We start from the raw sequence: 14985 nt of genomic DNA, 5'->3' as shown, positions 1-14985 counted from the left end.
GTTTCAAAAGTGCGTAGTTCACCCTGTTCGTTGAAGAGATGGCGCCACCATTTTCAAAAAAATGTTATTTTGCAGTAAGTAAATTGATTTTGTTCTTTAAATTTTAGAAAATTGATTCTAAAAGCTAAAATCGTCTTGCTGAGACATAAACTGAGTAGTAAAACAACTTTTATAAATTAGGTATGTACCAAAATATTATTGTAGACCATAAAGACCTATCCTAGTCTGCCATTTTCCCTATAGAATCCAAACGCAAACTTGAATATACAGGAGTAAACATTAAACAGAAGTAAATCATTAGAACTTAGATAAATTTTGTAGTGGATCGATGGAGATTTATTAAAAAAACATTTATGCAAATATAACACTTTTTTATTTTACAAACGTAGGACGAACAACGCAGTTCATTACAAAAATAAGATTACAAAATATAATATTTCACTTAAATGTATTGCATAATTATTGCGCGTATAAACGATAATAAATCTGTTTAATCGTTACAAAATGTGTATTGAATCTGCCAGTATTGCAGATAAACCCCCCGTCTTTTTGTTCTTAATTTTTAGTAACTATTAGACTACGTTTCACACCTTGTTCGTTACGAAACCATTACATAAATCTTACGTTACAATTAGCAACAAATGCTTCCTTCAAATATTCAAATATTTGATTTTTGAATATAACAAGATTTACATCCTTCGATATGGCTAAATATTCCATTCACAGAATAATTATTCCTTCTTTAATTCATAACAAAAAATTTCTCTACTATCAACAACATCTTCATTACTTTTAATGCTGCCTAATTACATTTACCTTTTTCCTTTTTTTATTTATATACAACTAAACGAGAAGTAAAGGAAAAGGATATTAATTGTAATAGCATAACAATATTAAATCGAAGTATTTTTTTAACGCTATAATATATCTTTAAATAACATGAAAAGAAAGAGCTGATTATTCAGATAGAAATAGATAACGATATAATTCCAAATTTCGAAAAAAAGACGTAATTATCAAATTACAAAAATACTTTCAACGGTATACAATATCTTATTTATAACAAATAACTGTATGTACGTATAAAAGTGTAATATTCATTTAGCGAAGAAATCATTCTTTCTCTCGTTAAAGACCGACAAATCCTCTCGTCGTTTAATAGGGAAACAGAGAGCAAATATCAGATCCTACAGATTCCGATTTCCTACATACAAACGCAGCAATTTTGTTATTTTGTCAAAAGTATAAAACGTTGCTTAAAATCATGTTATTTTTTAACGACCCTCGCATACGATATATATTAATATACTTAGACGAAATTCTGATAAGTTGTTCGCGGAAGAATGCTCAGGCCTACGCGTAACATTAAAATTCATAAGATAGAAAAGGGAGAACAAGAGAAAATAATATTGAGAATATGTACCTTTGAACGGTTTCCAATATTCCACCTCAAGTGTTTTGTTCATATTTTTAGAGTTACATGGAACTTTATGTATACAGTCATCTTATTATGGCGAATTTAAACTCTTTCCTGCTAATGCAGCTGCCTTAGAGAGCACTATTTGAATATCCATTGAAGGAAAATTCTAAAATAAAATCAATTTATAAAGAATCGTGTTAAAGACTTTTATTAATTTTATAAAACATATGCTTACTTGTAAAAGTTTGACGTTTGTAGCAAAATCACCGGCGAGTAGTTGGTCCCGCAATAGCCTAAACAATTTTACATAAATTTTGTTTAAAAAATTAATAAATTACTGTTTTCCAATAATAAAATTTCATCATACTTACAAAATCATGGCACAACAAATGTGTATCAAGAAACTGAATCTGTTTTCATCCGCGAACAGAGAATCCCAAATCCTCATGACATCCGGCAAAGGGAATTCTTGCGAAAGTAGAAGCGTCAGCCATCTGGTGGAAATTTTTCATTTATACTCTTTGACTTCATCAAGAAAACATATGTATTAGATTATAAGTTGAATACTTAATCAAAACGCCAATATAATCCAAACTTAGCTAAACTTGAATTAAATCTATATTTTTAAGGTTATGTGCTTTTTATATTAAGGTACCTGAAGCTGTAATATTGGGGACACAGTTCTTGCTGATGTAGTCGCAACCAAACTTCGGGATCATTAGCTTTGACTTGAGTTGTGAGCTTACTCATCATTGAATTTATTCCAAATTCAGCTTCATCCAAGGATTTAATGAAAAAGTCGCGTATTTCACTCATCAGATTCGTGAAACAGAAAAAAGTATCTGCTTCTGCATGTTCTGTATGCAATATGGGATTGAATTATGAATACGTTTAAAAGAATCATGCTCTTTAATGACGTATGTACACAATTTACCTCTCCATTTCTGATCTGGATCACAAGCAAAAGCATGATAAATAGGACCAACGATTTCATTCATTCCTTGTACGTAACCCTGCCCCGGATTTAATTTAGCATAAAGAAAAAGTATTCTTTCTAAAACCTCCCAATGCGCTTCACCGCCTTCTGCAAGCGGCGCATAATCTTCTGCAGCTTTCCTAATAGAAACTGCTATCTGCAAAGGGATAAAATGATTATTTAAAAGGTTTAAAACGGCTTATTCAAATAATTAAACGGCGTTACCTGCTACTTTCCATCGGCATAACAATGTAAGGGATTAAATTAGTTGTGTCTTTCTCTTACATTATACCTATATTTATTTACCTTAGTTACACCAAGTCCTTTTCTTTCTACATTTGCGCTTCTTAACACTGTATGCTGCACTCTGTGATGCAAACGTTTCTGTCCACAGGCATTTACAATTTCTTTACAAGGGTAGTCAGTACCTTGTTGGAAGAATGATATATCTGGACATAGTCTCCTATAAGTAAATTTATTTTATAATTTTAATAACACCATGCATAATATAAAATTTACCTAACATCTTTGTCTATCTGCAGAAGAACTTCATTGTCCTTAAAATATGTTTGCCACTTGCTATCAGGATTTAAATTTAAAGGGTGATCATGGAGGGTAACATCCACCCTCTCTCCATCTGCATTAGCTTCACCCGGAGTGACAATCAGATCCTCTAGAAATGTAGAATAACATTATCATATAATCTTTATGTTTATCCTAGAAATATTTCAAGTATAATTTACCAATGAAAGTTTTATAAAGTATTCTTTTGCGCGTTAAAGTTTCTGACCAACTAGCCCTTGTTGGAGGTAAGTAATTTAACAAAAGTTTCCAACATAATGGTCTTAAACTTCCTTCATCTGGTATCCCTAGAAACATAAATAAAAATTATAAGATCAAATCATTCAATTGATGTTCAGTTAATCTTAAAACTTTAAAATAAGGTATATAAGGTTAAATAAGGTGCATCTTTCAAAAACTTGACTGAGTTAAAAAATTACATTATCGGCTCAGAAAATTTGAGTTGCTTGCTAACTAAATTTCAATGAAATCCTATGTCACGCATCATTTCTTTTTCATGCTAAAAGATGAAAATATATATAGGGCCAATCACTTTTAATCTTTATAAAAACTAGTGAGAGAATAAAAGAGGTGTTTAATGATGCCTCAGTTGCATATCAGAAAACAGAGAAAATAATATGTGGTTTTTAAGATTATGTCAGCACAAAGTTGCAAGATTCATGGCCACACAAAGAGTATGAACTATACAGCATTTGATGTAATGGACAAAGGAGATTAAAATACACGTGTGAAAATACTTACCATGGAAGCACAATCGTTTGAGACTAACGAGATCTATCTCTTCGGCGTTCAAAACATCGTCGAAATCGTTTAATCTGAAACAGCGAATTTCTTGAGTGAAAAATTATCGCGTTACCGAACCGCAGAAAATTGTTACCTTTTTCGTAAAATACTCATTGTAAGCGTGCTGGGCACATGCAGTGCTTAACGAAAAATTCACAATGTTCTTATCGGCATTCGATAGACGTGTGGGCGTACAGCGATGCCCGTTTCTCACATTATTGTCAGCGGCCTGTTAGATTGACAGACGAACTAACCGCCATCATTACTCTCTCGCACATTGATTATCTTTTTATACGAAACAATGATTCAAACGTCTTATCTCAGGGTGTGGAGAGATCTTTCTTATCATTGCAATATGGCACTTTATACTCGTGACTGCGAAGCACGCGAGCTATAGTTTCTGCACGAGTTAATTTAATTCTATCCTAACCTCTTTGACGAACAAATGGCTTGGGAAAGAACAAGATTCTCTCTCCTATTGATCTAATTTCGCTCCCATCAGCTTACATTGTATTGAAACAATAGGGAACCACATGCGTTTGACATTAATTCTATATTTTATGAATAGAAAATTATTAGACGGAACTCGTTAAGTTCTATATACAGCGTGTCATATAACTGAGGACACAATCGAGCAGAGATCGATCTACTTGACAAAATAAAATAATTTTTACTTACAAAAATAAAATTTTGTGATTACATTTTCAAATTTGAAACTTGTAAAAATATTTTTTATTAAGTAAAATATTTTAAATTAAGAAAATTTTCTCCTGGCAAGAAAGATAATTTTAATGATTCTTTCGTAAAATAATTTATGTAGTCCTGTAAATTAAGAAGAAGGAAACCGCAGGATGGAAAGACAGTAGGATGAAAGACAGAAGATGGGCTAACGTTGTTTATTACTTTTTGTATTCAAGGTATCTCGAATGAATTATTACAAGCAATAATATAATCAAAGATAATGAATAAAAAGCGATGAAACTAAACATTAGATGTTACACCTCATTCGTTATTGGTCACATTATCTCATTCTCGAATGATTGATTTTATTCGCATTTTATGGTTCTTTCTCTCTCTCTCTTTCTCTCGTTTTTCTCTCACACGGACACATACGCTCACACACACCCATGCTATTTCGTTCTCTCCCTCTCTCTTTCTCGTTCTCTCCATTTAATAATTTGTACTTCTCTATTGGCGCAATCTCTTGCCTCTCTAGTTTCTAAAAAACCGGTCGATTGCTTCACCAACGTCGACAGATTTGCGAGGTTTTACTATACGTTATCTTTACCACGATAATAATGTCGATGAAACGATGCGACCCGATTTTCATTTCAATATAAACAAAAAGGTGTAAAATATTTTGGATGCTGTGCAAAGATTACGGTTTGTTTCTGAGTCTTGACTACTTGTTCTTAAACGACAGACAGAATGGCGGGAAACGTCTTCCGTTTTCAACTGCAGGAAACGCATATTCTATAAATAGATTCTATAAATTAAGTGTATATTTTATAAATTAAGAAATGCATTTGTTAAATTGTTTTAATATATGAATTTTTAAATAGATAATCATTGAGTGAAATGTCTTAATTTTTTTAGAAGGTGTACATATGACTTTGGAGTTTATTTTGTAATTTTTCAAGCGCAACAAAATGGCGGCGTTACACTGTTTATGACTTAGCGAACTCCCGCCATTTTGAGGGATTTTTAAACGCAAAAAAGCTGAAGTTAGATATATGTATATCTTGTTTAAATAAGATTTAAATATTTCATATAGTAATTATAAATAGATAATAAATATATTTAAGTATAATATATTAATATATTTAATTATATTTATTTATAATTACTGCATGAAATATTTAAATCTTATTTAAACAAGATTATTATGTATTTATAAATAAATTAATTATTGGGGCCACCAGAAAAGTGCACCTCTTCATTATATTATTTTTTATGATGTTCATCAATGACTATTTTATCAAATTTAATTTATTTGACTGTTCAACAACAAAAAATATGAGATTTTTATAAATAAGAAGATAGATAAACCATCGAATCGCATCGTGACGCTCATAGCAATTGCAACGACTCTTTGTCGTCGACGTTAACGGGTTCGGCTCAATAAAATCTGGTTAATTAACAGTAAAATAAACGTATAGCCGTAATAATTCTCTTTTTACCACTCGATAATTATACACTTCTAATATAATGGTTACGTGGAAATATACAAAGTGTATAGAAAAAGGGAAAATAAAATTGTCTCCCTTTTTGACAATTAAAATGCTTCGGTTTTTCGTAAATACCTGAACTTATCGCGCCATAACTAGAACGCATGTAGACAATTTTAAGACGCAATTTTAACGTTTTTTAAATTAAACATGACTAGTATATTTTAGTCACTTCAGAAAATCTGTAGCTTACTTTTAGAAATTTATTTTTAAGGAAAATTTCTCTTTTTGCACAAATTTGCAAAACTTTATAAATTTTCAAACTTACAGATTTTTAAGTCTGATTCAAAATTGCAGAAAAATTGAGAAGCTCAAAACTGAAAAAATACAATTTTAACTTTTAAAGTTTCAAACATAAAATTTGTTATATCAAAAGTTAATTAATTTAAAATAATTTTTCAATAATTTTTGAATAATTACAACTAGAAATAAAAATTGTAAATTCGTGAAAGGCGTCTTAAAATCGACAAAGACAGATACTGTCGATACATTACTGTCACTCGTAATTATAATCAGGGCCCAGTAAAAACTATGGTTTTCAAAAAATTGTAAGAGGATGACTGTTCCTGTGAATTTGACCACATTTCAGCCCTGATTATAGTATACCTAGCGATAAACCAATAGTACGAAGACTTCGTTTCACGGATGTCGTACACATAACAATAAAACATTGCACTTGTATCGTTTCTTTTCGTGTCATCCTTTCTCGCGATTCTGTCACTCTTTCCCTTATTATTGCTGATCGACGCGGTGCAACGTTTCATCGCCGCCTATACAATAATACGCTATTCAATAAATTATCTTTCATATAGTTATAATACATTATCCGACGAGATAATATATTAGTGTTTCTCTCACAACGCAACGGGTTCCGATCATTTTTCTTTTTCCATATTTTCAGATTTCCGAATGTTCCGAAACGATCAGACTTCCCGTCGCGTTCGCCCGAAACATTCGTCGATGTAGTAACCAAATACGGCTTAAACTCTATCGATCGACCCGAGCGAACGAGAAATCGACCATTTTGTGGCTCACCCGGCCATCTTGTTTACACTGCTTTCTCGCGGAACCGTTTCTTCCGTTAATTACGGGGTGCAATTGCGATCGTGGAAGAGTAAAAAGGAAGTCAGTGGAAAAAGTCGGCTATGTTTTGTTCGCTCGAGCCGTTTCAGTGCAGTCAGTGTTTCACTGGTTTTCTTAACTTTTACGGTTTTTCTTAATTACGCTTAGAGTTATTTTGAACGCCTCGCAAGTTGCGGGAACCAATAGGATTCGACAACTTACGAGACGCTCTTTTTTAGCATTCTTTCTTCTTAGAATTCATGCATACGTCACTCGTTTTCAGACATACGGGGTTCACTCGCTTCGATCACACGCTAGAGTTCTATCTAATATCGCGTCCGTTCTTCCGTTTCCGTTAGTTCGAAGAAGGAATGCGATTTTTTGGATATCCTTGGGTTCCCTTCGATTTTCCTCGGAGAATTTAATACTTTGACGACCGGAATTATCGTTGGAAGTCATTGTGGATCTTGGAACCTGTGGATCAGTCACTCAGTTAGTAACTGAGCTTGGCTGGTCGACGGGTTGAGGAGCAAATTATGCAAATTATGGTAACGCGTGCTGTTTTGGGGTTGGGGGAGCGATGGGCGGATCGAGGGCACGGAAGAGGGTTTGTGGGCATTGCATGATACGAACTGTTATGAGCTGTTGAAGATTTATGCAAATTACTAGTTTTTTAAATTACGTTCAGAATTTAATGATTCTTTTAATGATAGATAAAAAATCAATTCATTCATTTAAATCTACATATAATAGATTTGAAAATTAAAAAATTTACAAGTTTAACCCCTTATCCTACAATATCGTGACACACTTGTGACGCACATTATACTTTAGATAGAAAAATCAAAATTATATTTGCAGTACGAAGGAGTTTGAATTGAACACTAATTCTAATTTGTATAATTAATTATAACCAAGTTGAAAACATCTAAGAGTTCAATTTTCCTTATTTGTCTTAACATTGCAGCAATAATTATTTAGATTTGATGCAACTGTTAAAGAAATCATAGGTTAAGGGGTTAAAGATGAGGCAATTTATAAACGTTTGAACTTTTGAATTTTCAAGGTAAGAAATTTGGAAAAGTATAAATTTAAAGATATGAAGGTTTCAGATCTAAAAATTAAGAAATCCTTTGTTTTCTTAATTTCAAATACAAGATGTGGAAATTTGGAAATGAAGACATTTGAAGATATAGAAATATTAATTTTTTAAATCAAGATTTTAAGATTGTGGAAGTTTGGAAGATGGAAATTTAGAAATACAGAAATGAAATTTCAAATTTCCAAAGTTCTTTGTTCTTTTAATTTTAAATTTCAAATTTGGAAACTTGGAAATGAAGAAATTTGTAAATATAAAAATTTCAAATTTCTTAATCAAAATTTTAAGATTGTGGAATTTTAAAAGGTGAAAATTTAGAAATACAGAAATATCAAATTTCAAATTTCCAAAGTTCTTTGTTTTCTTAATTTGAAATTTCAAATCTGGAAACTTGGAAATAAAGAAATTTGAAGATATAGAAATATCAAATTTCCTAATCAAGGATATCAGAATTGTAGAATTTTGAAAGGTGGAAATTTAAAAATACAGAAATGAAATTTCTAATTTCCAAAGTTCTTTGTCTTTTTAATTTTAAATTTTAAATTTAGAAATTTGAAGATATAGAAACATTAAATTTCTTAATCAAGAATATCAAGATGGTAGAATTTTGAAAGGTAGAAATTTAAAAATGCAGAAGTTTCAAATTTCCAAAGTTCCAAACTCCCACACAAAAATTTCAAACTTCCAATTTTCTTCGTATCTAAAAATTAAGAACTCTCGAAAGTTTAACTAAGAAATTAGATTTAAATAACATCAGTTAAATAAGAAATTACCCAAAAGTACCCTCACGTGCATTTGCCCATCACCGAGCTAAACTATAGTGAAACTCGAGCATCGATCGAGAGAAACAAATTCCAAAAATTTTAGTCAGTTAACGCGTTGCCTGCCTCGTACAATAAAACAATCATACTCCTAATATTTAATACTCGAAAGCTTGAAAATGATATTTCACCGCGTCAATGCGCGGCCATTTTGCAGCAACGCGTGAATGCACCGCCATTTTACAGCAACGCGTCAACGTGCACTTCACCGATGAAAAGTGTTATTCACTTTCGATATAAAAGTGTTGCGAGTTCTAAACCTTCTTAGCATAATCTACCCTCGATAAATTATACTAAAAACTCGCTAATCTCCGCTCAATTTCAGCGAGATGAAGCATGCTAAAAGCATGAAATTTTCCTGCTCTTAATAATCTTTTCCTTTATCTAACTACGAGCAGATCGTGGTTTCAGACTTGTACAAGTCTTCATTAATACCACCGCCATTTTGTGTTCCGAATCAGACTTGATTCGTCGAATTTTTACTACCTGATCGTCAAGAGCCGCTTCGCGATTCAAAATCGACTAGTTTAACAAGTATTGGCTCGAGACGATCAATTCTCGCGATTAGAACTTTAATCGACGATTTAATTCGCCAGTCAAATTCGATTTAACGCGTTTTCGAGGAGCAATGAGCTATGGATACAAAACGAACGGAAAAGCGACCAACTACGATTACTTCGAGTTATTCTAGATTTATGATCGTAATCGCAAAGAATTGCGTTAATCTCTCCATTTTCCCTTTTCTTCGCTTTTATGTACAACTACGTCCTTGAAATTGACTCGAATTCTTTTCAACAATCGTATAAAGTGTTTGAAGCAACCCTTTCGCTACTGAGGGTCACAACCCCTTTCAGAGTTTTCATTTATTCGTTTTCGATCAAAATTTTATTTTCAGGGTGTCATTTAATTTCACCATCTTTAATTATTTTGTTCATTCGTAAAATAGCTTCATTCGTAAAATAGTTTGAGAGGAAACTTACTATGTTAGAAATAATAATTTAGGATTATAATTCAGTGTCTATAACTACAATTATAATTAATCGTAATTAATTTTATTAATAGCTTAATACAATTAAGCTTAATAGAATTAATTTGTAAGATTAATTTAATAAGTTAATTTATTGAAATATATTATAATTTATTAACAATAACTTAATATATTAATTTAATAATTTATGAAATTAATTTTACAATTAATTTAATTAAATTTATTCGTCTATAATTACACTATAGCTTCCTAATAAAAATTTCTATGGTACAAACTATGCTATGGAAGTAAAGGTCACATCAAGGTCACATTACAATGACCTTGTAGATAATTAACAAAATATTTAAAGCTGGAAATAAAACACCCTGTACATACGTCGTATGTTATATGTCATGGCTGCATCTCCTTATATGGCATTTTTTCAAATTTTTCAGTACCCAAGTTTTAATAACTTTGAAAATCTGTTATGTTACAAATTTTGTTTTTATGTTACAAAAAAATGTCCTACATTTAGAATATTTTTAGAAAATATTCTACATTTAGAATATTTTTAAGTAACACATAAATGAAGGGGTTAAGGTGACCAAACAAATAATTATAAATAAGTTTACAACATACTGTAGCGAAAGGGTTAATAGATTTTTGCAATCATTTATGTACGCTTCGTCAATCGATGATTGCACTTCATTGAGCTGATCGTTGAAACTCGAGTATATTTACGATCGATCAATATTAATCGATGCAGTCGTAAACGAATGAATTGATTTGCGAGATCGAAATTGTACACGCGTGTGCGTGATTTTTTTTGGCAACGAAACGATTCGTGTAAAAGATGTCACTGGCCATAAGTTTGAGATCACTTTCTATAGATGATGTCTTTAAAAATTTCATTGTTTAGTACAAATTTAATATTCTTTTATTTTATACAATGAGAAGATTAAAGTTTCAGTGTACTCATATGTGTGGGGGAGGTTTATGTGAAATTTAGAAATTTATCTTGTTAGGTAAATTTTTATTAATATTTTTACCTTGTTCATTTTTACCTTGTTGGGTAAATTTTTGTTAATATTTTTACTTCGTTAATTATTACCTCGTTAGGTAAATTTTTATTAATATTTCGGGGAATGAAAGAGGGTGGAATTTAAAAATTCTTCTTCTGATTTTAATTTGCATTATTTATGAAGTTATTAACAATTAAAGTTTACTAATCAGAGTTTACTAATTAAAGTTTACTAATTCTTTTACATGAAAAACACTGATATTATAATATACAAGGAAGGCTCCACATATATGGCCGTCTTTTTGATTTAAAGAACATTGTATACATGTATTTTTATTATACACGTATGTTGATATTTTTGAATGTTGAGTTAATTAAATATTAAGTAAATTGAAATTTTAACCTTCTCATCGTACAATTTTATATCAAAAAACAATAAAGCACATTAACATTAAAAATTCAAATAGACTTTCGATTATTCTGAAACTTATGAACACAGCTCTGTCATTTTTTTTACCATTTTTTCCCATTTTGTAAGAATTTGATATATTTAAAATCGTTGAAGACTCGCAGGAATTTATATTGCACTCGTATTTAGGTTCGAGATCAGGGCCGCGTTTAAAACTTCTTAGACCCCAGACACACCAATGAAACTTAAAGACCTCTTCACAAAAGTGACAATAAATATATTTATTTAAAAAAAAACACACAATTTTTCAAGCTTTGTAAACAACACAGTAAAGTTCAATGGAGATTTTAATAAAAAACATTGAACAAATTTTTCAATTTAAAATAAGAAACTTGTCAAGCTATTTAGTAGTTTCAGTGATAATATTCTTGTAATGAAGAGTTTAAAATAAAGTGACAGATGTAAGTTTTTAAAATAAAGTGACAAATACAAATTTTTAAAATAAAGTGATAAAACACAAGATTTTAAAATAAAGTGACAGAACATAAGTTTTTAAAATAAAGCAACAAGCACAAGTGTTTAAAATAAAGTAACAGGACAAAAGTTTTTAAAATAAAGCAACAAATACAAATTTTTAAAATAAAGTGACAGAACACAAGTTTTTAAAATAAAACAACAAATACAAATTTTTAAAATAAAGTGACAGAACACAAGTTTTTAAAATAAAACAACAAATACAAATTTTTAAAATAAAGTGACAGAACGCAAGTTTTTAAAATAAAACAATAAATACAAATTTTTAAAATAAAGTGACAGAACGCAAGTTTTTAAAATAAAGCAACAAATACAAATTTTTAAAATAAAGTGACAGAACACAAGTTTTTAAAATAAAGCAACAAACAGAAGTTTTCAAAATAAAATAACAATTACAAGTTTTTAAACTAAAGTAACAAAAGTAATAAAATTTGATGTAGAAGTAAAGCGAAATATGTATATTATTTTCAGTGCGACCCCGGCGGCCATTTTGTCCAGAATTAAACGCGGCCCTGTCCAAGACGTCCGTAGAAAACATTGTCACGAATAACTGATGTTATCGTCGCGTCGAGCAATGTTAGGCACTTAACATCGTCACCTTTGTAGCACGCGATTCAAGATCGACAAACCGTGAATGAATTCAGGAGAAACTCACCCCCTGTTAACAAGCTGTCTACGAATCTGTATAGCGTTCAAAACTTCAAACTATGTAATACATCGAGTTAGAAAAATCGTACATTAGAAATTTGAACCAGACTTGAATCCTCGAGAGGGAACAGAAACCGAGTATACGCGATTTTTATTCCCCTTTGGGACGATTAAAACGACAGTCTTTCTAGATATGCGCTGAGTCCGACGTTTCCTGTTCGAAATTCACTAATCTGTTCAAAATTCGCTTTTCACAGTGACGGATACGATTGGGGATGCAGCAGGGTGCTTCTCGAACGAAAGATATTCATTTTTAGCTGTTTATTTTGGTTGTTTTCTTGTATTTTCGTTTTCTGTTCTTTTAATTGGTCTCAGGAAGAAATTCCAACCCTTTGCACTCGAAGGTATTTTTCCTATTTTCAAGTTTAAAAATTTGAAAGACTTGATGAGATTTTCTGAACTTATTTCTTTAATAAGAAATTGTCTGTTTTTTTATTTATACATCACACGAATGATTTAGTAATTAGTTCAAATCTAGTTTAAATTCAGTTTAGATTCAGTTTAAAAATATTTAGTTCACATTGTATTAAACTGAATGAGTTTAATGTGAGACCCATTTAAGTGAGTCATTATATCTTTCGAGTGAACGAAATTTCGAGCAAAGGGTTGAAATTTAGCTCCGTTTGTAAGAGTAGTCTTTCAAAGGTTAATAATATATTTCCACAGTGAAAATTTTAGTCATCTTGCACCCCCCACTTGAGAAAATCTTAAATCTTAAAATTCCAAAGATCTTAGATCCGTCCCTGGCTCTTTCGATTGCTAAAACCACGTGTGTCCCTCATGAGCGTAGTCAGAGGGGGTGAAATGAGGCACCTACTCCCTGAAGAGACAAAAATTTGCTTCTTGCTGTGGAGGAAAATGGAATTCTGTTACCCTGAGGGATAAATTAAATTACGGTTGTGATGGTATATTGTAAATATAATTTTCAACCCTCTAGAGAAAATTTCTCACGTCTTCGTTCTGAAGGAAAAATATTGAACTGTGCCTCTCATTATATTATGGCTGTATTAAATAATATTTTATATGCAGAAATAAGTGAAATATTTTGTATACAGAAATAAATGAAATATTCTGTATATAGAAATAAATGAAATATTCTGTATACAGAAATAAATGAAATATTTTTAATGTAGAAATAAATGAAATATTCTGTATACAGAAATAAATGAAATATTTTTAATGTAGAAATAAATGAAATATTTTGTATACGAAAATAAATAAAATATTCTGTATACAGAAATAAATGAAATATTTTTTATACAAAAATAAATAAAATATTCTGTATACAGAAATAAATTAAATATCCTGTATACAGAAATAAATGAAAAATTCTCCATTTGTATATTGTAAAAATAAATTTAAACTGAGATGAAAATCTTGAAATAAATTTAACCCCCTGATAATTGAACTACGCTCATGATTTGCCTAAATTTCTATGAACTGTTTCTCCTACGATCATTGGCACTGAATGTCCTGTAAATTCGATAAGAATGCATCGATCATTGAATTCGATCTACGATGGACACGCAGTATGCAAATAAATCTCCGAACACACACGCAAACACACCCTTCAATTTTTATTTCTCGCACATCGGTGAGAAAGAATACTGTTGCGATAAGATCGAACGAAAATAATAGATTTGTTGTTAATGTGTACTTTTTAGGGATTTTGTTAATTCGAAATAGAAATTAATAACAGTTAAATTGTTGGCAGTTTTATTAACGCGTTTGCTATCAATATTATATAAATCTAACTTCGATTTTTTATTTTTATTATGTAAATTGTTTGTTTGTTGATGAAGGAAGATGTTAAAATTTAAATGCAACAGTGAATTAAAAATGTAGAATAATATTTGTTCTTCTTTGAAAAAAATTGAATTTTAAATTTCTTTAAAATTTTTTATAAAAATTTACTTACAGTAAATATAAGCTTCTTAACAATAAATTAGATACAATAACAAGTATAAATTAATAAGTTAATATTAATAAAGAAATAAATTAACAAATTTAAAAATTAATAAAAAATAATTTAACAGATTCAAAAATTAATAAAAAATAATTTAACAGATTCAAAAATGAATTCATAAATGTGGATAAAAATTAACAAAAATCAATAAACGTAAATTTAAATTAGTAAACGTAGTAATCAAACATTTCTCAAAATGTTTAAATTCAATTTTCTTCAAAATGAACTCACACTTGAGCAAATTTTACTCTACACTTTAGATAACATGCAGTAAGATTTTATTAAAATTATTTTATAAAAAGAAATTATTACTGATGCCTAAATCTCTAGTAGAATGATAGCAAACGTGTTAAATAAATTATTATAAATAATAATGAAGGATCGCGTCATCAAGAAATCTCCAAAACAC

The 14985-nt window shown here is 30.2% G+C and overlaps 1 protein-coding gene across 4 annotated transcripts; it reads right to left on the bottom strand.

Moving 5' to 3' along the window:
• Window positions 1–350: 350 nt before the first annotated feature.
• LOC100879706 (TBC1 domain family member 13) lies at window positions 351–4398 on the bottom strand. Of its 4 annotated transcripts, none has more exons than XR_001095981.2 (11): window positions 3856–4398; window positions 3720–3793; window positions 3140–3265; window positions 2916–3069; window positions 2703–2859; window positions 2355–2553; window positions 2076–2277; window positions 1792–1914; window positions 1656–1713; window positions 1424–1586; window positions 351–1353 (listed from the first exon to the last, which is right to left on the bottom strand). XR_001095981.2 is itself a non-coding variant. In XM_012284963.2 (10 exons), the coding sequence occupies exons 1-10, from the start codon at window positions 3873–3875 to the stop codon at window positions 1509–1511; spliced, it is 1191 nt and encodes a 396-aa protein (XP_012140353.1). In that variant the 5' UTR covers window positions 3876–4398; the 3' UTR covers window positions 351–1508. The 4 variants fall into 4 exon arrangements, 1 of the variants encoding a protein (XP_012140353.1); XR_001095982.2 differs by having other exon boundaries at window positions 351–1204; XR_001095980.2 differs by having other exon boundaries at window positions 351–843.
• Window positions 4399–14985: the final 10587 nt, after the last annotated feature.

Source organism: Megachile rotundata, chromosome 6 (assembly GCF_050947335.1).
Source record: "Megachile rotundata isolate GNS110a chromosome 6, iyMegRotu1, whole genome shotgun sequence".
Classification (NCBI taxonomy): domain Eukaryota; kingdom Metazoa; phylum Arthropoda; class Insecta; order Hymenoptera; family Megachilidae; genus Megachile; species Megachile rotundata.
Note: the sequence above shows the minus strand (reverse complement) of the source record. Positions and strands in the feature narration are given on the sequence as shown.